General features: G+C 40.4%; 1 protein-coding gene across 1 annotated transcript in view; it reads left to right on the top strand.

The window, feature by feature from the left end:
• myo15ab (myosin XVAb) overlaps positions 1-24,796 on the top strand; it is a 50,443-nt gene that overhangs the window by 6,926 nt on the left and 18,721 nt on the right. The window contains 29 exon segments of the mRNA XM_061027210.1: positions 39-129; positions 260-265; positions 361-464; positions 855-918; positions 2,105-2,218; positions 5,361-5,522; positions 5,701-5,814; positions 5,933-5,991; positions 6,310-6,433; positions 6,544-6,639; positions 7,496-7,627; positions 8,245-8,370; positions 10,189-10,266; positions 11,818-11,969; positions 12,625-12,670; positions 12,791-12,915; positions 17,489-17,606; positions 17,810-17,985; positions 18,774-18,858; positions 19,088-19,169; positions 19,383-19,513; positions 19,771-19,866; positions 20,126-20,254; positions 20,361-20,467; positions 20,661-20,839; positions 21,576-21,648; positions 21,773-21,964; positions 22,386-22,462; positions 22,515-22,624. Of these exon segments, the coding sequence (XP_060883193.1) occupies positions 39-129; positions 260-265; positions 361-464; positions 855-918; positions 2,105-2,218; positions 5,361-5,522; positions 5,701-5,814; positions 5,933-5,991; positions 6,310-6,433; positions 6,544-6,639; positions 7,496-7,627; positions 8,245-8,370; positions 10,189-10,266; positions 11,818-11,969; positions 12,625-12,670; positions 12,791-12,915; positions 17,489-17,606; positions 17,810-17,985; positions 18,774-18,858; positions 19,088-19,169; positions 19,383-19,513; positions 19,771-19,866; positions 20,126-20,254; positions 20,361-20,467; positions 20,661-20,839; positions 21,576-21,648; positions 21,773-21,964; positions 22,386-22,462; positions 22,515-22,624 (3,148 nt within the window).

Here is a 24,796-nt window from a genome sequence, read left to right as displayed (position 1 = left end):
AAGACTGAGGGTAACTTTTGTTGTTGTTGTTGTAACAGTGGAGAAAGTGGGTCAGGAAAGACTGAAGCCACTAAACTGATCCTGCGTTACCTGACAGCCATACATCACAAAAGCAACGTCACACAACAGGTAGATATTCTGTACATTATTTATTCATGAGTTCATGCTTGCTCACAAATACATCTCATACTGTGCTCGTTTAAGATAGACCTGTTACTGATTTCCTTTCTCCCTCTCTTTCTACCATCTCTTCCACCAGATAGAGGTAAAGTGTTGCTCTACTTTATTTATACATATTTTTTGACCTAAGAAGATACAGCTGCTTAAAGTTGCCATGGTAACATGTCTGTCTTTGGTCAGATCCTAGAGGCCACGCCCCTGCTGGAGTCTTTTGGGAATGCCAAAACAGTGCGCAATGACAACTCTTCCCGTTTTGGCAAGTATACACAGATCTTCATGGAGGGGTGAGTAAAAAAAACTCCCATGTTTGTAGTTAGCAACTCAGTTGACACCCACAGCAGCTACAGTGTGAGCTCCAAGGGGTTTCAAGTTCAGAGATAGACTGATTGATATCATTATTTCAAACATGTTACTAAAACAAATTAAGATATTTAACTTACTAAGAAAATAAACAGAAAACATATTTAAGATTCTGCTTTGCTTGTTCAGTGTTGTGCAAGCATAGTTGTTTTTTTGTTAAGACTGACACATAAAAAGAGTGCAGGCTCAGAAAAGTAAAATCCCCAGTAACACATATGGATCAGTAGTTGATTTTCTGTTAGAGAAGACTGGAGAAAATACACATGCATGACCTGTTACTTACCTTGGACATGCGTCTGTGTGTCATTTCCAAGGGGTGTTATCAGCGGTGCCATAACGTCTCAGTACCTTTTGGAGAAGTCTCGAATCGTCTTTCAGGTGAAGAACTCACACAACCTCACACACAAGGACTTTAACACACACATGCTAACATACACAGCAGGTCCAATGAAGTCTTTTTACCTCAGGTGTCAGGGTGAGAGACAGGAGATTGCAGAGGCAGAGCGCATACCTGCCAACAATGGGATGGGGAAAATCGGCATATCCCTGGCGACCCTGTCCCAATATATATACTGGGGTTTAAATTGATAAATTAAAACAGATGTGAGAGCAGGGCTGGCTCAGGATATTTTGGCTCCAAAGGTTAGATTATGATGGGGCTCTCATTATCACCTGAAAGAAAAGTTGAGAATTTTACTCTCTAAAGTCTGGCTCACACTGTGCGATTTTTCCCCGACTGTATAAAAGTCGAGGTGGCATGTCAGCTCACACTGTAGGACTGAATCGTTTACAACGCAAACCCGAGACTTGCAATTTATGTGCTCACACTGTACAACCCAATTGTCGGGCACGGCCGGAGGGCTCACACTGTACGAGTGAAATCGTGAGGGAGCGTTGACAATTGTTTCTGCAAAAACGTATAATTTTTCATATGTTGCACAGTAAAACTCAAAACAGGAATTAAATAGAGACGGTGGTAGTGATTTGATACTGACTGTAATGTGCAAAAATATGAAGACCTCATTGGGCCTTTTAGGGTGAAGATCTGGGGGATTCCCCTTTAAGAATTTGTTCAATAAAAGCTGTATTTTGATGCTATTTTATGCACTTTTTGAGTATTTTTGTTACCATAAGTTCACTGTAATATATATATATATATTTTTTTTATTATTATTTTTCACTCTTTGACACACACAATACACATATTCAAAAACAGTTTAGTGCAGTGCTGCACTGTTCATTTTCTGTTAACTACCTGTGTCTGTATTTTATCTCTGTCTCTCTTCCTTCCTTTAGCTGCTTCCCCCTCTCTCTTTCTCTCTTTCTCTCTCTTAAATAATATAAAATATCTGTATCTCTTGTAACATCTGTTTTTCTGCCAAATTTTGTATTCATTGCATACCATTTTAGTTCTCAATAATCCAGCACAGACCAAATTCATTAGGTGATTCATAAAATGATCTGTTTGTTTATCTTGATGTCCACCCATTAAAGTACATTTCAATTTTCATTTAAATAAGCAAAATGTATCTTTTCTTAACGTGTGTGTGTTTTTTATACACAGGCCAAATCAGAAAGAAACTATCACATCTTCTACGAGATGTTGGCAGGTCTTCCTCCTCATGAGAAGAGCGCTCTGTATCTGCAGGAGGCTGAGACTTACTACTATCTGAATCAGGTGCGCAGAGAAAAATATTATACACCCCCCCCCCCCCCCCACACACACACACACACACACACACACACACACACACACACACACACACACACACACACACACACACACACACACACACACACACACACACACACACAGAATACACAGAGCACTGATAGGGAGTGGCCATTGTAATCAATTTCACCGTCACTTTAACAAATTAGATTCCCAATTGTTTTGGAAATGTGACATTTATTTTACGAGGTGATTTATGTCACAAACTTAAAAGTCATTGGAGTAACCAGGTACAGACTGAGGGGCCTTTGCAGTCTGGATTCTTTCTACCTGAGAGATAACAATGTCTATGTCTATCTGTCTATATGTTGCATGTTTCTGTAGTGCTGGTTTAAAAAGAGAGAGGGATTTTATTTTTTTTATTGAGTAGGCTTCAAGTTCTGGAAGTGTTTAACCTGTGCAGCATCTGTCCAGAATAGGTAAAAAGTCTGCTAAAATAGACCAAACTGTAGTGTGTGTGTATTTGGTCTTTTGGTTGGTTGGTCCTGGAAAATCTCACAATGCTACTAACATGATAATTTGTGCACACATCATTTGAGTTCCAGGTGGGGACAACTAAAGTGTGCAAATTGTATTCTGTCTTTAATTCTACACATTTCTACACACTCCTTTTCAGCACCACCTGACTTTGTTGTGTATTTCCAATTAGGAAGGGCTTTTTTTTTGTTTTTTAAATAATCTCAGCAGAACTAACGATATCCCCATTACCCTGGTAGCAATTGCCAAATAAGCTAATAACCTACGCTACTTATCTAAATATGATAAACATTGTACCCAAAATCCTACATGTTATCATTACGTAACTGTTTAGGTCAGAGTAAATTAATCTTGCGTTACCTTGCATACAGACCTTCAGGTTGCTCTGGAGAATGCTGAACATCTCATTCTCCTCTCCAGAGACTTTTTGGCTTCATGAGATATGATGAAACACAAAGCAAAGCCTTTCTCCTGCCACATCTGGTTAAAGGCCCTTAAATTCACTGTTACTGGTGTGTGCGTTTCTGGTTACTTCTACTACAAACACCTCAGGCTAAACTCTTTAATATTAATATAACACTGAAATGAAATATATCGTATTTCATTGCCTTCTCTGGTTAACAGTTTGGTCAGAAGTGTGCTTTTTTTTGCAACAGTGATGTCACAGTGTAATCACGTGTACTTAAGTAACATCACACAAGAGGGAGTGAAGTTGTACTGAATATCAGCATTGCTGTGATTGGGTCGTAGGTCCACAGCCACAGGTCGAGTTCAGAAGACGACCATGGGTGTGATGTAAATTTTATTTCAGTTCTACGACCAGGATCTTGAAGAAAACAGTGTGGAAAATGTTTTGATTTTTGCTCCACTATCTCAACTAGTTCCACAACTAACTGCCAAGCAACCCAAATATTCCCCTGCCCTCTCCACAAACTAGCCTGTTTACACTTTTCAGCATACCAGCTACTTTGTATCATCTACATTTATTTGTTTGATTTATTATAGAAACCAGTGAAATAAGAGTCCTTTGTGTGATTCAGAGGCACCAAATGTATTAATAAAGACGAACACTGTCTGCTGTATTATTTACTAGCAATATTCAGAACCACTGGCAGAGGGATATACAGAGTGTTCACGCTATTAGTAACAAGAGGGAAACACTAATCCCCACCACAGGGTAGGAGACGCCTTAGAAGTTTGAAAATGTAGTTTTGTTTTCTTGTTGGGAATAGAAGTAGTAGTAACATTAATTTCTGGAAACTGAAATTCTGGCGTATACCAGCCGCCACTGCCCCTCAACAACATGTTTGTTGTAGATCACACTTCCTCTTTCGGGCCTACTTCCTGCCGTCAACTAATCAGGCCACAACTCTGTAATTAAGAGATCTGCTGAGGGCCATGCTCACTCCCTTTGTCTGCTTCAGCATGCCGAAGTGCATGGCAGGTCGCTGACTGCTCCGAGTGTTGACTGTGTTAGGGGCATTGTTTGAGTTAGTACTTTATACACGGTATACAAAAACAAGTTACAAAATAATGAATAGGAAAAAAATGTATAAAACAGAGCAGAACAAGAATAACCAATCAATCATTAAAAAAATGTGTTTTAAGCAAATGTTTAAAAACAAGTACAGGAATTGGACAGCCTAATGTCCTCGGGCAAGGAGTTCCAGAGCTTATAGGGGTTCTGATATCAAATTCCCCGTTGCCCTTGGCTACCAGCCTCGACCTAGGAACAACTAATGAAGGTACTCTTGAGGCTCTTAGATCACGGTTTGGAGCATAAGGTGTCAATAGCTGTGAAATGTCAATCCTGTATATAACAGGCAGCCAGTGAAGGGAGGAAAGCATTGGGGTAATGTTGGACCTATGGTTTGTCTTGGTCAAAACCCAACCAGTAGTAGTTTGCTTTTTTAAAGTGAACCAAGCCTTGAACATGGCTGTCTTCTGTACTTGCTGGTTGGGCAGAACTTCCAACAGTACGACAAAAAACTCATTAGTTAAATCATGGTATTTAAGATCCTGTACATGGCTGTTAACAACATAGTTATAGGCCTCTTAGGACTTATACACCCTCAGTTTGTCTTTACTACGCACATATTGTTGTATCAGAATAGTGTAAATGTCTGGCTGTTCCACCTCTGGCAGTCCTATCATCATCTATTCACTGAGTGAGAGCGTACGGGTCAGTCTTACTCCAGTAACGCTCTTGGTCCCGGAGAGTAAGTGACTTCATATTTAGGGAGACTCGCATTATCTTCCATTGTCAAAAGCGAGCCAAAAACAACTTGCTAGCTAGCCTTGGCTAACGTGTCTGGAGGATGGTTTTGCCTACAGCTAAGCTCCGCCCACCAAAACACATCACACTGTTTAGTAACACTCAAAGGGGTCTATAAGCAGTCATGGAATGCCTCTACAGGACTATCTGTTGTATAATTCTACATATCTTTATCAAGGGAAGAAGTTAAATCCCTAAAGGTCATCAAAAAAAAAAATCATTCCGCTGCTTATAAGTTTTCTTTTTAATTAGAGCCCTGATTTAAGAAGCTGAGGGTTATTATGTTGCTTTAATAACTGTGCTTGTGTGTGTTATTTTGTGTGTTCATGAGTGCAGGGAGGGGATTGTACCATAGAGGGCAAAGATGATGGGGAGGACTTTAGGCGTCTGCTGAGTGCCATGGACATCCTATGTTTCACCCCAGAGGAGCTAAACGGCATCTACAGGCTGTTGTCCTCTGTCCTCCATCTAGGGAATGTCTACTTCCAGCCACATCAGGTCTTTCTTCCACACACACCCACACACCCACACACACACACACACACACATACAAGCTGAAAGTAATAGGCCACATTAATGCGTTTCATTTCTCAACTGACTGATAATGATGATGCTGATAAATGATGGTAATAATGAATGTGCACGCTTCCGTATGTGTGGGTGTGTTTCCCCACAGGCCGAGGGTCAGGAGGTTGCGTCGGTAGTAAGCGCTCAGGAGCTCCGAGTGGTCGCCGAGCTACTGCAGGTCTCACCTGACGGCCTGCAGAAGTCTTTCACCTTCAAGATGACTGTGAGCTGAGTCACTTCTCATTAAAAAAAGACCCAGACATGTACACCATAGAAACAAGTCATTAAGTTGTAACAATTAAGAGATGTTGTGAGATGACAGATGTGACTAAACCCCACAGGATACAGTAAGAGAGAAGATCCTCACTCCGCTTACAGTTGAGAGTGCTGTGGATGCCAGGTGAGTCAGTGAGTTACAGTCTGATTACAGTTTGTGCCAGATTAAATACTAAAGCCCACTTCTGCCTGGAATAACAAAAAATAAAAGTGTGTTTGAGGCTGTTTTAATGTCCTGATTTTCCCCACCCTCTCTAAAATCCTATCAAGAGACTACTGGGAGGGAGTGAGGAGTCTTTGATTTTCTCCCCAAATCTTTAGTGGAGGCATGCGAGGACAAAGGATGTCGGGGCTTGGGGAGAGATTTTTCAGATGTCCTCTGTTTCCATAGGAACCAGTTTTTCTGTTTCCATAGAAACCTTATTGTGTGTTTTTTTCATAGAGATGCCGTTGCCAAGATCCTCTACTCGCTGCTGTTTAGTTGGCTGACAGAGCGCATCAACGGAAGGGTCTACCCTCGCAACGAAGCCCTCTCTATCTCCATATTGGACATTTATGGGTTTGAGGTCAAGATAAATAAAGATTTCTCTGTAATGTTACAGTGTGATGTGTCTGAGCCAACCTGTGCTCAATTACTCCCACACCCCCCTTCTGTGCCCTCCTTTTTATCCTCCAGGAGCTACAGGTGAACAGTTTTGAGCAGCTGTGCATCAACTATGCCAACGAAACTTTGCAGTTCTACTTTAACAGGGTCATCTTCCAGGAGGAGCAGGTCAGGAAAACTGCTACTTCAAACTGATCCAAAGTTATCAGATATAACCAAGCTACTAAGAAACACAGCCATTCAGTGTACATACATTTGATTTATCAGGTCAAAGTCAGCATTCAACAATAATCTGTTAAAACACTGTGTAAACAAGAATGTGAGGAATCAAGGAGGGAATATGAGAAAACTGATTTCCTCAGGGAGATGTTTCCAAAAGAAGACTTTTTCTTGGCCACGTACACCTCCTTTTTTGAGACAAGCTGAAAGGAAAACAATTTGAACTATTAAGCCTTACTTCATTTCAATACAAAGTATAAAATTGTTCTCTACAGGCCTTAAAGTCATAATCAGACACTGTCGAGCTGTGAAGATGCCCTATAAGCTTTCCTTACAAACTGTCAATGCATTGTAAGACACAGAAAAAGCAAAAATCATAGTAGTTTGTTAGAATTTAATTTAGGTCAATATTAAGGGAGAGATAACATATTAGAAGTAACTTGGGATTTACAGAGCAGGTAAACAATGTGTGCCTTTTAAAGTAAAAAAAAATAGATTATGATAATTTGTGTTAAAACTACACTTTATCGTAACCTTTGAAAATACTTCATGTTTAATCAAAATGTCTTGATCTTTGAACCTTTCCTTTGTTTTGTTTTTGGAAGTTAGAAAAGATTATTTGTAGAGTAAAAATAAACATCTGGTCTGTAACTTGATTTGATTTCCTAAACCCTTGGGTCATTCAATAATAAAAATACAGAGGAAACATTATTTTGTTGTAAAAAACAAAAACAAGCAACAGTAAAGTCAGAAGAGTTTCTCACACAACAACTTGATGAACTTGTGCTGTGTGCTGTGTGTGTAGGAGGAGTACATGCGGGAGCAGATCCAGTGGCAGCAGCAGCCCTTCAGCCACAACCAGGCCTGCCTTGACCTCATTGCTGCAAAGCCTCATGGGATACTGCGTATACTGGACGATCAGTGCGGTTTCCCTCAGGTACAGTCACCACACCTGTCGAGCTTAATTCATTTAATGATGAAAATGACTTAAATGTAATATTGAATACAAAATGTTATTGAAGGAAGAGAACTGAAAATAGGATTGATTATTTCATTAAGGCTTAGGGTGTTAAAAATTAATTACTCCATCAAAAACTTACAGATTTAATCAGCTGAGACAGACTGCATGTGTAATTAAAACAAAGCTAGATCAAATATCAGGATACCTTTGACAAAATTAAATTATTCAGGTGTATTGTGTAAAAAGAGCAACAGCTGGCAATAACTCAAATATTTCATACACCAGTTTGAAAGAAAACAAAAACTCATCTCACTTATTGGATTTCCCATAAAACCTGGAGACTGGAGTGTATTACAGCCAGCTCAGATCAATACAACACTAACCCAACATGTTCACTTAATTGCCTGCCTGCTTTTATGGTTATTCCCTCAGCTCCTAATGTAAACATATTATACAGTGAAATATGTACACAGTGTTACAAGAGTAACAGGCTGAGGCAAGCTGCAGAAAAGACACAGACAACATGTGTTTGTGCTACAAAGATTAAGTTTCCATGGCTTACCAACCCTCAACCGTCTCTTGGTTATCACTAGGCAACGGACCACACTTTCCTTCAGAAGTGCCACTATCACCATGGAAATGACCCGCTGTATGCCAGGCCAAAGATGCCACTGCCAGAGTTCACACTGAATCACTACGCTGGGAAGGTCACATATCAGGTACATGTATTTATTACCCACATGGACTGTATATAAATATGATGATGCATCTGGAGCTTTCTTTTTTATGTATTTATGTTAGGCATTATTATCTAACTTACTTAAGTGTGTGTAACCAAATACTTTAATCTGCTCATTACTTCCCTTCCATTCTCTGAAATACACACACACACACACACACACACACACACACACACACACACACACACACACACACACACTTATGGTCCAGGTGTGGGAAACGCTGTGGTCAGTAGGGGATCTCCAAATGTTTTGACATTACTTTAAGGGAGATGTGACATTATCCATCTTTTAATAGAATGTATGGTTCCCATCATAATGTCAGGACATGTGTTTTATTTCATGTTGAGTTGTGAACTTAAATGTAATCATATGTTCCCAACAATGTTCAAACCAAGGGAAATCAGTATTTTTTGTTACATAACAGTGATTTTATTTAATTGTCTGTCTACTGGGGGTAAAAAAGAAAACATCAAATGATACATCAGAGAGTGAGGAAGGATGTCTGTGAGCTGTTTGCAGTAATAATGTAACTTGTGGGATTTGATTAGACTGAACAGCAGCGGATTTCCCTGTAGATTTAGAAATTACTTTTTCTCCTTTTTTGGAAAATCTGCAGGAAAGTCAACTTGCGGTTACTTGCGAGCAAATATCTAATTATCACAAACATAAAAATCATTTGTTTGAAGTTACAATTAGGTCAGAGGCCCCCTGTAGGTTTAATCTTGGATGATGATAAGCAGCATCTCCTGTTGAGGTTATGCAGAATTATCTAAAAAGTAAAATAAACAACCCAATAAAAGCAGACAAGAATGTGCATCAGGCAGGCACACAACACATTAGGCCAGATCTACTAAGGATTGCGCTGCTTTTGTAGGCGCTAAGCGGGTGCAAATGAGAGAGAAAAATAGCGTGGAATCATCAAAGCACGTGCATAGGGTGACACACACGCAAACTGCACTGCCAAGCACATAGCGTCCTGGTGCGCCTGTCCCCACTGCATATGTAAATTAGGGAATATTTAAAAAATCTGTGCAAAATTACCCTCTTCCAATGCAAATAAGCCTCATTGCAAATACCATGTAATCCACAAAGACCAGCTCTAAGTGCCACAGGCTGTTACAGTGGTGCTATTTAACACCATTGAGACCCGTGTATTAAATCAGCACAAATTCTCCTTCTCTCTTTTTCTCTCTCTCTACCTACTCAAATCAACACAAAAAGAGGCACTCAGCTGGTGGTAGCTGTGTCACAGTATTTATAAAATGTCTGTAGGTATTTCTTTTACGTTATTATTATTATTATTATTATTATTATTATTAATATAATCAGGGCTTAAATCATTCTTGGGCTTTCAGCGACTCAACACTTCATCAACATCTGTTTTTTTTTCCAAGTTACCCTCACTTGCTCCATTCAGAGAGGAAACTTTGTTTTAAACAGTGAAAGTCATTTTACATAGTCTGACATCAAAATAAACACTGAAAAACTGTCACTTGACCTCAGAGGCTGCTGACCTTTTAAAGCTCAACCATTGATATTACAACTGTAACTTGTGCATAGCCAGAAGCAACACATGCAGATAGACAAGGTATGTTAGAGAAACCAATAATCTGTGTTTAGCTCCTCTAAATTACATTTGCAACCTTGAAAGACGGTTGCTACTTTGTACTTCTCCCGTTTGATTCAGTGTGTGTCAGGCTGTTATACATTTGTTTTTTTAAAATGTTGAATCTGATGTGAGAAATTCATGCTTTGAGTGTCATTAAAACTCTTTCCTAATTGTTTGTGTTCTAGGTACACAAATTCTTGGATAAGAACTTTGACATGGTCCGCCAGGATGTGTTAGACCTCTTCATCCAAAGCAAGAACAGAGTGAGATATGCAAAACACTTCAGCTGTTTTCACATGTGCACTCCTGAAAATTTCAGGCAGGCTGCCCCTGAAATCTTCCTGACTTGCTTGTTCACACATGCACCTCACAGCGGGAGGCTATCTTTGTGAGACTGGAGGTGGGGAGGGGTCTCAGGAGGTAGAACATGAGGTTAAAAGACGATGCTGAAGTGTAAGAAGAAGCAAAAAAGTTAAACAAGTTTCATTACATGCAAGGAGATCACACATAGATTCTTTAGTAGTGCACGGGTCGCAGGTTAAAAACGTCCCATCAACTCGCTCAAAGGGAATTACATTTTATTTGTCATCTGGAGTTTTTTTTAGGCTTTTGAGCCCTTGAAATGTGTCCTACGTAAGGTGTTCGATTGCAGGTTTGTTGTGTTGCACAAAATAGTGTGAAGCATGGACAGCCAATAAAATAAGCCTCCTTCTATTTTACACAAACCATTACAAGAGAGAACAAAAAAAGCAAGATTGTTTCCTGCAGTTGTGATTGTAACCAGCTTCATCATCTGAAGAGACAGGGCATAATTGGTCTAAACCTAATGGCCAAGTACATGTTGAAGCCAGCAGTCTCTTCTTATTATGTCACTCTTTTGAGACCCTTGCTCCTTGCTTGTAATTTAACAGCAGTAGCTGCAGCTTCTCCTACTGTAAGTCAGAGTCCTAAAGAACAGACAAGTCAGAATCAATTATAAATGGTGAAGTATTCACTGTTGCTATAACTGTAAAATATTCACAAACTCCTTGAAAACATGAATACATGTGTTTTAATTAAAACAATAAGATATCAAGGTGACCTTTGGGTTTCACCGTGTGACCACAATGCCTCTCGTTTGGAACCAGTTACCAGTTCTCCCATTCTGCAACTCCATCTGGGTAGCTGTCGGTTGCTTTAACTGAAAAACTTACATACCCAGGGTCAATATCTTTTTCTTTATGACTTTTTTAAATCTCGAAAACAATGCATTTCTCCTTGGAAATATAGTTCACTAGATAAATGTAAATGTGTATAACTGTACAGCTCTCCGCTGTAAGTAATCACATTTCTGAGACAGTCCAAACACCTCTACATCTCATGATAATCACATGGCCAAACCCATTTTTAAGGTCAGCAGTTATGTAAAAGCAGAAATAAACTTGCTGCTGGTGCTCAGTGAGTTGTTCATTGAAACCGTAGAAACAGTAGATCAAACCCATCATTTCCGAAAGCAGAACAAATATTATGGGGGAATTGAACGTGAGTCATGATTCGTCATTTCATTATGATTAAGAATGTTGATAGTGTTAGGTAATACATCTGAATGTTTGGACTTGTGCTTTTAACCTCTCCATCAACAGCGCTTGTTTAGTCATTATTGTCGTATATTGTTGTATAACTAGTGAGAAATATAAAAGTGCTTCTGCTGTTTGAAAATCCTTATGTACTCAATACTCACTCCAACAATTATCAGCCTATTTTAAGACAATAGTCAGGATTGACTGTTGGCACTTCAGCTTACCTCTCTGTCCTCTGTGTTTGTGTGTGTGCAGATGATATCTAGCCTCTTCCTGAAGCACTCAGAGTCCGTGTCTCAGCAGCGGTCTAACGTGCGGCGCAGCAGCGCAGCTCGCCGTTACCAGGCCAACACGGTCAGCTCAAAGTTCCAGGGCAGCCTGCAGGAGCTGCTGGAGAAGATGGAAAGGTTTGAATTAACATCACTAGTTTAACCTCTGAGATGATGTGGAAACCTCTAACAGCTGTTTATGATAGTAGTGGGGAAAAGTGGAATGCAAACATTTAGTTCCAAACAGCTTTTTCTTTAGTGCTCATTAGTGCTGCATCGGCATTCCCTCAAGTCATTTAGCCTTCCATAGTGAAAGTGTGAAATGTGTGCTCCTATGTTTTGCACTCATACATTCCCACATTAACCAGCACATTTCTCCTGAGAAGGCATACATATAAATTATGTATGTAACACATACCATTTATGCAAAATTTACTGTGAAGTAAGAAGAAAGAAAAAGGAACCTCTAAGATTACAGATCAATTGAAACATACAAGCTTTCAGTTTCAATGTCTGTAGAAGCAACTTATCTTTAGAAGAATAATGGTTTTTGTTTTGTTTTGAAACCAATCATGTCTCTTGAAGATGAAAGCAGAGCTCTGGGAGTGTTTCACTCAGAAACAATTCATGTGTATTTTAACTGTTACAATATTCCCTACAGATTTTCAGTCATAAATTAGTTTATTTACTTTGATATGGAAAGGTTTCCTCCTTGAAAAGCTATAACTTACTAATCCTTTTTCATATCATACATCCACTTATCCATCCATTCGTTCTCATCTATCTGTGGCAGGTGTAACCCTTATTTTGTGCGATGCATCAAACCAAACCATCATAAGGTATATTTGCAAGTTGGATAATGTGTGCAGGTTTGCAGTGTTTTATTTTATTTTATTTTGCGTTGTTATTGCTTTGTAATATGCAGCTCATGTGCGTAATGTGTGTATGTGTGTGTGCAGGAGCCAGGGGGGTTTGACATGAAGCTGGTCAACACTCAGCTACATTACTCTGGTATCATAGAGACCATCCATATCAGGAAGGAGGGTTATCCAATCAGATTGCACTTTCACAGCTTCCTATCAAGGTTGGTAAAACCTACCGTTTTTCACATTCAAGAGCCTCTTCAATGACCATCAAGATTTTGGTCTTGTGAACATGTCTGTGTTATTTTTCATATATTACAAGATATATGAAGAACACTAAGCTTTCAACAGTTAGGGTTGAGCATTTCTGCTTTAAAGGAAGTGGGACAGACGGGTTTCATACATGGGAAGTTCTTGACAGTAAAAACAATGGCTTTCCTTGAACATTTAGGTGTGCAGTAGTTATATGCTTTTTTGCAGGGTAAGTTTCTTGTTACTGTAAGATTTCTTTTCCAGAAATACGTAAAGCCCAAAACAATTCAGATGCATTGATTTGCTTTATTTGTAGAGTAGTGGATTTAGTGTCGATGGTGCGGGAACTCAAACTTGTAGAGTAACATATAGGCCATTTAAAGCATGAAGGGATTTTATCAATGGAAAAAAGGTATATGTTATATTTAATTTTGATAAATTGATTAGTTTTTTGGTTGTGAAATCTATTTTAGGGGGGTACTTGAAGCATATCCAAGTAGTTGTTTTGGACCCAAATGCAACACATGGGAAACTACTATCAATGATTATAATCTTTACTGACAAATTCATCAGTTACATCAGGGAAGTAACAGAGTTCAGAGTTCAGTAAGTCCTTGAACTGAGTCAGGGAAAATCAGAAGCCAGGTCAGGGAGCAAGCAGGTAAGAAGCCAAAGACCCACACAAGGGACGAACATTGAGAGTCTTTGAGGAACAGAAATAAGCAGATTAAACAGGAAAACACACCATAGACGCTGATGTGGGGAAAAGCCAAACAGCTTGGGGGAGAGGCAGACAGGAACCAGGAGGACAGAGACAGAACTCGTGGTCAGGGACAGAAGGATGAGGCTATTTCAAGGACTACTGTACAACAAAGGCTGACTGGTCAGGGGCACACAGGGCCAGCAACAGGTGAACAGTTCAGGTGAAAGTGCTGGAAGGTTTTGCATTAAGGTGAAGAAAAATCCGGCAAAGGGTTGGTGAGCATCAGAAGCTTAAATACAGTCTTGATATCTGATTTAAAGCAGCTGTGTGCATACACTGTAGGTGAGTAGAAATGAGTACTAATGTAACCTCTAACTAAATTATAGAGAAACTAAAATTTACTATCCCAGCCTCTTGATCCGCTTTTTAAACTAAAAAGTATTGGTTTCTGCTCTCTGTAACACTCACTCACCATTTTCATCTTATCGAAATTGCTTGAATTATCGTCTTTTTCTGGAAAGAGAACAATTCACACACCAATTTATTTCCCCTGAAATAGTCATCTGGCACTTGCCAGCTCCTGCAGCAGGAAAGCTTCTGAAACCGATTGATCTCACAGCACCAATGACCACAGGCTGCCAGAGTGGACTGACTTACACTGTTACTGAAAAAGAGGTTTAGATTAATTTACAGCCACTTAGGGCAGAGTCATTCACAATCAATTAGGTTCACATTAGATTCAGGTTCACAGCCAATAACTTCAAGTCAGCACGATGCGCTTTGCAGAGTTCTTAATGTCATTCATAGTAAACTCTGTGTAGGTTTCCGCTATATGAAGCCTTAGCTTGACACTGTTACGACTCCCTTGTTCGTATTTCAGACTTAAAAATCAACAGGACCACTTGATAAAAAACTGATACAGAATATTCATCATTTTCCAAAGTGAAACAAAGTTACAAGCCAACATGAACCACATGCATGAAAACAGGGCTGCCTCTCTTCTTACATACTTACTGAAACGTGGTTAAATAAGAACGACAATGATAACTCTATGTAAACACACGGTGGTGCTCGACCATAGTCATGAGGGATAAACTGTGCACCATGGACATCGGGCTTCTGGCTTTCTCCCCTTACCCTTTCTATCTCCCCCAGAGAATTTCCACAGCTTTTTCTCATCCTGCTTTAAATCCACCCCAGAGCTAATGCGGCCATAGCCACAGCCACCGAACATATCACAAGCTCATTAAACAGACTGGAACACACATCACAGCACTCTCCCAGGGTGATTTCATCCATTGCTCTCCTGACAAATCACTAAAAGGCTTTCATCAGTACATCACATGCACACACATCCCGGGGAAGATGCTGGATAAATGCTATGGTCAGTTCAAGATGCATACAGATCTGTAGCGCTCCCACCTCTTGGCTCTGGTGACCACCATACCATCCTGCTTGCTCCATCTTATACTCCAGTCATAAGGAGGGCAAAGAAAGTTATGATGAACATCAAGCAGCGAGCCCCCTCCAACAACATTAACGAGCAAGTGGACACTGTTTCATCATACAGTACATCTCCTTCTGTGGGGACAACATCTTCCACTCCAAAACTGTCACAATCTTCACCAACAGTAAAGCCTGGATTACCAAAAAGCTTAAGGTAATCCTCAACAAGAAGAGGGTCTTCTTCTGAGGCTCTAAAACTGAGGGAAAAGGAGGCTAACAGAAAGGTCAAGCATGCCATTTAAACTGCCAAAATGAAGTATTAAAACAAAGTGAGTGAAAAAATCACTTAGGGGAATCTCCACTCAGCTTGGCCAGGCTTCAAAAACATGGCCGACAACCACAAATTCATCCAAGTTTCAGGCAGAAGCCCTTAATCTCTCCCTAACAACCTCAACATGTTTTACACAAGATTGGAGACAGACAACATCACCCAGCTGGAAGAAACAATGTCCAAACTCAAACCCAGTGACTCTGCACTCACCCTCAACACAGAGGATGTGGTGAGAGCCCTCAGCAGGACCACAGAGGACAGCTCACCTGGGCCCAAACAACATCAGTGGCCGCATCTTGAGGCACTGTGATGAACAGCTAGGTGGCTCGTTTCAGATCCTGTTCCAGACATCTATGAACAGCAGCACATTCCCCTAGCTGTGAAAACATTCAACAGTTATCCCCATCCCCAAGAAAAACACCACCAAAACTCTGAATGACCTCAGGCCTGTGGCTCTCACCTCCCTCCAGATGAAGGCAATGGAGAGAGTAATAAAACACCATATCATCAGAGCATCCAATTTGCTGTCAAGCAGGCAGAGGCGTTGATGATGCAGAAACATTAATCATAGACACCGTACACAAACATCTGGAGCAATAAATCAGCAAGACTCCATTTGCAGAATTCTCCTCTGCATTTAACAACCTGCATAACCTGGCTGTCAAACTCTCCTCTTGCTTCAGTCTGGACGACCAGCTAAACCTCTAGATACTGGACTTTCTGAGCAACAGAGTTCAGATTAACAACACCTTATCTGACCTCTGCTACACCTCAACTGGCACCCCTCAGGGCTATGTGTTCTCACCTCAGCTCTTCATCCTCTACACCGATGACTGCAGATCCACAGCTGTTGTCAGGCCCCCTCACAGCAACACTGACCAGTTCTTCAGGAGATTGTGGAGTTGTGTGACAGTTAATGCCTGGAACTGCACGTCAGCAAGACCAAAGAGATGGTGGTGACGTTTTCCAGCAAGCAGAGGGAACTGGCTACAGCAGCCGCTACCACCACAATCAACGGGAAGCCTGTTGAGCTTCTTAAGGAGTATACATATCTGGAGCTGCCATATTTGACAGCCTGCTGAAATTCTCCTCTAACACCAAGGAGATTCTCAAGAAATGCCAGCAGAGGCAATACCTTCTAAGGAAGCTAAACTCTTTTGGAGCCAGGAAAAACATCCTCCTGACATTCTATTACTCCGTCATCCAGAGCATCTCCAATACTTGCTGGTTCCACTCCACCAGCCTACAAGAACAGAAACCACTTGCAGAGCATTGTCACAGTCTGCTCTGAGATTATTGGACTCCCTGTAAGAAAAATCGCAACTATCTACGAGCAGCGAACCTGAAGGCTATTAGGCCGGACTATTGAGGACCCCTCACACCCTCTCTTCCCAGCATTTGAGTGGCTCCTTGAAGATGTTGGCGCCATTACCCCGGCCCCTGGTAATAGCCATTACGTTTAGAAAACTTCTGGCTGCATCAGGGGCCATCCTCTCTGATTTCCATTGTTCTTATCATTCCACAAAATTTTCCATTCTTCTTAGAGCGTCGGCATAAGAAAGTCACTTCAGTTCTTATTTTGATTACTTTCACCTCCTTAATCCTTTTCGGACACTGTGCCGACCCAGTATAGTGATTTCATGTTGCAGTGTGTATGCATGTTGCTTGATATTTTTTCTCCATTACCTCATTGTCATAACACTCATTTGCTCCACATCTTCGAACTTCTCTGCACACCGCAGCAACATAACCGTACTGCTGACAGCAAAATCAGAGCAACTTAAAGGGGTGCCGTTAGTTGGAAACAACAATGTAGTTTACCTACTAGTGACATAGATACATGTGCATTATAAATATAAACTCTAACAATATCAATATCTATATACTGCAAATAACATAAATATTCCTTCTACATGCATTTAAAGCCGTTAACCATGTAAATAATTGGTAACATATGACATTAAAATATCACATGCTGATGAGATAAACATGATGAAGTGCCTTTAGGCTCCTACACTCAAGCTGGAGTTTGATTTTAATACATGTGTTTGGTCACGCACAGGTATAAAGCCCTGCTCTGCCTGAAGGATCCTCCACCTGCAGACGGAGAAAACTGTGTCATCATGCTCCACAGGCTCGGTCCAGTCAAGAGTGGCTCGTACCAGCTGGGAGTCAGTAAGGTGAGCCTCCTTCATACACGTGCACATAATAAGATCTAATGGATCATACATGTAATGACGTGTGCTGCTGCCCTCTCTGCTACCAGGTCAACTGTTTGAAAAAGATCTTCATCTCAATGGGTTAATTAACTGGTTAAAGAAAAAAAAGTAAACTAAATACTGTTTGATGTAGATTTGAATATCTTTGTGTGTGTTCATCTTAGATTTTCCTGAAGGAGGAGCTGTATCAACTGTTGGAGGGGAAGCGTGACCGTTTACTGAACATTGCCGCCATGACGCTGCAGAGATACAGCCGTATGGTTTTTGTCCGGAAAAACTTTAAGAAGTTCAGGTGGCGTGTGACCCTGTTTGAGGCTTGCTGCAAAGGCTACCTTGCCAGGTAAAGTTCACCTGAGGTCAAGAAACAAATAGTTTTTAGCTCTTACATTTTCCAGATCATGACTCTTTTGAAAAGGGCTTCAAATAATGCCACAGAATAATCTTTCTTATCATATAAATTCCAAGTACAGAAAAGCAGGAGAATGAGTTAAGAATTACTTGATACATTTATTTTAAGGACAGCACACTGACCCACTTGAGTCTGGAGTTTCACTCCTGAGCTCGGCAATTAAGGCTTCAGGGTTTGGTTTCACTCGGCCAAATAGGTCAAAGCTTATCACAGACAACCTGCATCTTTTGTTCTTGATTTGAAGAGACAGAGCCAAAGGATTCAGGCCGCACTCATCCATCAACTGCCAGTCTGAAAAGTAATGCAAATGAGTATTTTATTTGAGTGCGTAAAAAGTCACTTATTGGCTAAATGAGAACACTAAATCAGCTATAAACTCAAGGTCAAACATTTTGAATCTTTAATTATATGTCAGAGATCGTTTGTTGCGCTTCAATGATTTAAGGAAATGACAATTTCACATCAAAACTATGATGAATTCTATCAGTGTGATTAACATAAATTTTACTACAAAAGTCATGCTGTCAGTCATAATTACAGTGATTGACATTTTGGTAAAATGTCAGGGTTAAAAGTTCAAATTTTTGTGCATATTTCATTCAGAATTATTTGTTTTTTTGTCAAAATGTTGAACTTTTACAAGTCTTTCAACTTTCTTCTCTTACTTTTTCCCCAATCTGAATCTTTCTGAAAATCAATCTTCCACTGTCCCTGAACAGAAAGAGGTTTGGGCTTAGGAGGAAGTACCTCATCAGGTTTCGCTCCGCCGTGCTGCTCATCGTCAACCGCCAGCGCTGCATGAGGGTATGCGGATCACGTTTGTGTCTTTGTGAACGAGGAATCTTCTTCTGTTTGAATAAATAAAAACATGAACGAATGTGTGAATTGTGATACTTTTGTCTTTCTGTCAGACAGTGGTGGAGCCTGCTAGGAGGGAAGAAGAGGTGAGTGAGGAAAGAGGAGAACATTTTGACAAAGACATGAAAATGTTGCATTAGTCTCATTTATGTTTATATGTGTGTGGTGTTTGTAGGATCGCATCAACAGAGAAGTGGTGAATGTGACAACATTGCCTATCCCTGCTGAGCTAGCAGCATTGCTACAAGCCGCGTCAGGTGTGCATACACACAGACACAAACTCACAAACTTATATGTATGGCTCACTGATATGTGGTCCGTCACTGCTATAAATAAACGTAAATTAACAAGTTCCACCTTTTTCAGCAGGCGAATTCAGCTAAATCTACTGTTGTATTTTGATGACACATGCCCTGCTGTGTCTCGATGTGCGTGTTTGTGTGTGTGTGTGTGTGTGTGTGTGTGTACAGGCGGCGAGGAGCTGCATTCGGACTGCTTGGCTGTGGTCCAGGCTCCAAAGGTTCAGGTTGACCCCCAGCTGACCCTGCCCCTGGACATCAACAACTACCTCATGACACACTACATAAGGGCCATATTTCGGGTAAACACACGCATAAACACTAACAGAGTGTCTGCACGAGAAACTGTGAGAAACACATGAATAAAACATAAATGGACCTCTGTGAACTCTTATGGGCCCTGCTCAGTGTTGTTTCTGTGCTCATGCGTGTGTGTGTGTGTGTGTGTGTGTGTGTGTGTGTGTGTGTGTGTGTGTGTGCGTGCGCGTGCCTGCGTGCGTGCGTGCGTGTGTGCGTGTGTGTGTGTGCGTGTGTGTGTGTGTGTGTGTGCGTGTTATAGGAGCCGTTGTTTGGGATGCTGACAGCCCCGCTGGAGAGTACTCTGATTAGAATGGATGAGGAACTAAAAGAAGGAGCCCTGAATGTTTTCATCCTGGTATGTATTGCATTTCCATGCTGGGACGTTTGCTCCCAGGCCTACACACCTGAACTCCTATAATTGAACTTCAGGGAGCATAAATGTAGAATGTAGGATGTAAGCTTGTTGTTTTGTCCAACATCAATAACTCAGTTGCAATCAAAGTAAAGCATGATGTAAAATCAAACACTGAGTACCTGCAGGAAGGCTTTTCCACCTCTAAAGGTGTCATTTTTAAAGTGACAGTATTTGTTGTAAATGTCTTTTATTTCGTTAGATATTAAGATTTATGGGTGACCCTGACTTGAATGGGGCTCAGGAGAATCTGTTTGGGAACTACATCATCCAGAGAGGACTTGCCAATCCCAACCTCCGGGATGAAATCCTGGCTCAGGTAGCCAATCAGGTGAGCGTTTTTTTTCCCTTGTTGAGATAGAAACTACAGAATAAATTAGACAAAATATTTCACTAGTTTCCCTCTTAATCATTTTCCCCAATTTTGTCTCTATTAGGTTTGGAGGAATCCTAACATTTTGAATTCAGAGCGTGGTTGGCTTCTACTCTCTTCCTGTCTCTCTGCCTTTCTGCCCTCTCAAAGACTGGCCAAGTACCTGCTCAAGTAAGAAACAGACAGAGAAATATCTTTTCATTACTGAACAGGGAAAAGCCAGACAATAGAGAATAATAGTGTCTCTGTATTTAATTAAACATAAAATATATTACCTTCTTCTCTTGGATATTTGAACAAGCTATTAAGTGATGCTTTGCAAACCCTGGAACTCATGTTGTTGTTGTTGTTGTTGTTGTTGTAGATTTGTGTCTGACTACGGGCCGGAGGGCTACGACTGTGTGTGTCAGCATCGTCTGCTTCAGGCTCTGCAGCGGCTGAATGTTGGGCCGGAGTACGTCAGGACGTACCCGCCCTGTCTCCTCGAGTGGACCGCCAATCGCAAGAGAGCTCACACTGTTCTGCACATACACTGCTTCGATGGTGAGAACAGACACAGAAACACACACACACACACACACACACACACACACACACGAAAGAGGGGATTCTAACTGAATTTATACTTATAACGAGTTACTATTTGAAAAAAGGTTAATGAAATGTATTCAAAATAATTTTACTGGAGAGAACTGTAAAACCAAAATCTTGTGTCCTCTAACACAGAAAACAGAAACATTTATTTTTTTATTGTGTTGTATATTTAATTATTCCCCTTTGACTTTGATTCCCCCGGTTCACCTGACCTCATCTCTCTCTTTTTTTTATTTTATTTTATTAACTAAGCTCAGCCACTAATCAGCACGGAAGAGCTATCTGTCTGTCTCTGTCTCATTTCCTTCTCTCATCCAGCTAATCTGTCCTCTGGCCTTTTTGGCAAGCATACTGAGGATTAGACAACACCTGATACTCCCTCTGGTTCACTGGCTGTGTTTGTGTCTGTTTGTTGCCACTGCCTGTCTGTGTAAATCTTCACAGACAGGCAGTAGAGGTTGCTAGAAACTCTGTTTAAGTGTCACAGTTGAGGATCTGTTTTATAACAGGGCTTTCATGGGTTTCAATGCTTTGCAAGATGAAAACACCCAAGTCGTGCCACAGTTATAGTTTTTATCATACTTCTTATTGTTATTGTAATATTAAATATATGATGTGTTATTGCACATCACACATTTTTCTCATATCATTCAGGCACAATTTACAGGTTTTTTTTCTCCTGCAGCTGTGTCCCTCCTGTGTCCTCTGCACTCTTGGACAACAGGAGAGGAAATGGCCAAAGACATTTTACAACACAGGTATTATGTCACTGCACAAAATAATCACCAAATATATGAATTGGGTTACGACCAAATGTAAAATAAAATAAACAAATGAGGAATTGAATTAACCATACTGGCTTTTGTGTGTGTTTGTGTGAAGGGGTGTGGTGGACGGCCGTCGAGGCTGGTCTGTGCTGCTGAAGGAGCCGGCTCAGTGGGTAGAGCTGGAGGGATCAGACTATGTTCTGGATCTGATGTCGGACCTGGAGCTTCCCACAGACTTCCCTAAACACAGCAGCTACTTCATCATCTCTGCACAGGAACCGTCCAGAGTGCGGCCCAATGCCAGCATGTGAGACACACACACACACACACACACACACACACACACACACACATACATACACTAATACACACAAATAAACACATATTCCGTCATATCATCAATTTTATGAAGAATTCAAAGGAATGAGTTTTGCTTTTTTCAATAATGATGTTGACCTTTACATAATATTATTTCCATCCCATGCAACTCTATAACTCTGGTCAAGCACATCTTACTGGGAAATATTGTACTTTGTATACTTACTATACAGCTGTTCTTATGTCCAAAAATCTAAGGATTTTTTTGGTATGTACTGTATAGTCTGTGTTCAGCACAACAGCAAAGCACATTTTATCTTGCATAACTCAACACGTCCTGGAGTCGCAATCCAGTTGTGCTTGCTTGTTGAATTCACCAAATGTTTTAAGGTAAAAGTTTTGTTTTACAGAAGCCTGCTGGGTGGTGGATTTGACATAAATGGTGATGTCATGTCTTCAGCTTTTCCCGGCTCGGATGGACGAGGTACACTTTAAAGCAAACAAACGAAAGCGCACAAAGACTGATTTCGATTACTGTTGACCTTGAAGCGCTCTCCCCTCCTCTTCTGTCACAGACTTTGAGCCTCAGAGAGGGATGGATCGTTATCTTGACAGCCTGTTTGACCCGGTACTGTCTGACGGCGCTGCAGTGAGTTACACAACACACTCACACTTACACACTTGACCACCTGAGAGGGTAACCTAGTTACTCTGCGGATCAGGTAAAGTTCTGTCAAACTCTTTAGTGGAGTAATGCGACAGTGAGTGCTCTTGTTTTGTTTTCTGCACATCCTGGTCAATTTTATTTCATAAGCATTAAAATGTTTGTGAAAGTCTTTCTTTAGCAGTGTTTAATAAAGAGATCAATCAATTAAATGGTTTAATTCATTAAATTAAAATAAAAGGAAAATGTTTGTAAAGTTATTCATTGAAATCAGGCGAAAATACTCATAAAAGGTAATGGGTATATCCAAGAATTGGAGGGTGTTTGTGATCATTCTGACAATGAAAATCAATCAAAACTTGATGCAACTTTAATTACGCAGATCTCCACCAAGGCCAGTAGTCAATTATTTTGTGAAAGTGGTTGTCAAAGTGGGATCTGGGCCGCACACAGATGTCCTCTTGTAAACCTATATAGAAATGATCAATCTTGTTGCTGATGGTCCTGCATGCTTTTGTAGGTCATAAAGAAACATCAGCATTAGTTTCAGTTTTTTTCATACCTTCATATAAATAAACTAAACTAAACTACTATTTAATGAGTTCCTCCTTAACCCATGCTTTACCCTCCCCCTCAAGCTTTATTAAAAAAAACAGGCCAGTACTTTTTCTACAATCCTGCTGAAAACAGAGAAAGAAAACCAGACCTGAAAACACAACCTTAACCCTGGAGGAGATAATTACCTGACAAAGTTGTCACTAAACTAATGAATAGTGGAGTGGCCTCCACAGATCCTTATTCAGGGCACTCCCTCAATATTTGGACCATCTATGTTCCCATTAAGTACATTTATCTGTCACAGCTAAAGAGAGAGTCTGCAATTTAGTTGTTACTTGTTATAATTAAAATTATGTACTATATTGCTAAATTAGACACTTATATTACAAATCTTGGTTTTTAAGTTTGGTCTGCTAATTGGCAATGTAAACACAAGGTAAATGTTCTGCTTGTATATGAAGTAGATGGCAGAGATGTTGAGATGATGATTTCACTTGATACTGTATATCACTTTGGGCAGAAATAAAACGCCTCTGTCAGCAATTTTTTTAAAGCTTTACCTCCAACACAAACGTTTTCCTTCACCACTGTTTTGTTCATTCTAGTTGTAGTGTTATCCGATGGATGTTGATTGAGTTAAATCCATGAGTATTTATTCAGGGCAATGGTGCAGTAAACGCTGTTTGTTTTGGCTCTTTCAGTCCTCAGCCGGGATGACGTGGTGAATGTTAGTCGTGCTATCGGATGTGGTTGACAGGAATTAGCATGTATCAGATGTGTTCTACAGACCTCTCCTGCCCAGAAACCGATTACGTTACCCAGTTACCGTAACTGTCACAGCCACTAGATCGCCACGGTGATTTCCCACCCCAGGCAACGCGGGGATCTGCTTACGAGGAACTGACACTCTGGCAAATGAAGGACTTACTATTTAATGAGACATGGCCGACAAACACACGCACACTTGCACACACGCATTTGCACTCACAAACACGCGCATGTGCCCACACACACGCGCATACTCCTTTGAATTTATAGGTCAATAGATGATTTCTGATGGAATGCCTGCCGTCATAAGAGGAAGCTCCTCGAATATGACGCTCAGTGTGCTCATTACACAAATTGTAAAAATTATTTTATACCTCCATATATATCTTATATTGGACACTAAACTTCTTGAAAAGATAATATGTGACCTTTAAATCATAGGCTAGCTAACACAAAAGCAAACATGATTACAATAATGATCTGACATTTGGTATCTTTGGATGTGTCTGTACTACAGTTTCTAGAACAACTGAGTCCTGGTTTCAGAAGCCGATACTGTTATTGATTTTTAAAACGGTAACATTTTCAGTAAACATGTATCAACATCTTTTTAGAAAAACGTTTACTGAGTATGTTAAGCCTGAACAGTTTCACATGACTTTACATTTCTTTCCTACAGGTTTATTTGGTGATTGTAAACCATAATATAAGCAGCAAGTGATTTATGTATCAGTCAGTATAAGGATGAATCATTCTGACACTCAGCTTCACGTCTACAAGTGGAGAGAATTCAATATTCAACAGAATCATCTTTGGAGTTTTTTAATTTCT

This window comes from Labrus mixtus, chromosome 2, assembly GCF_963584025.1.
Source record: "Labrus mixtus chromosome 2, fLabMix1.1, whole genome shotgun sequence".
NCBI classification, from domain to species: Eukaryota; Metazoa; Chordata; class Actinopteri; order Labriformes; family Labridae; genus Labrus; species Labrus mixtus.
Note: the sequence above shows the minus strand (reverse complement) of the source record. Positions and strands in the feature narration are given on the sequence as shown.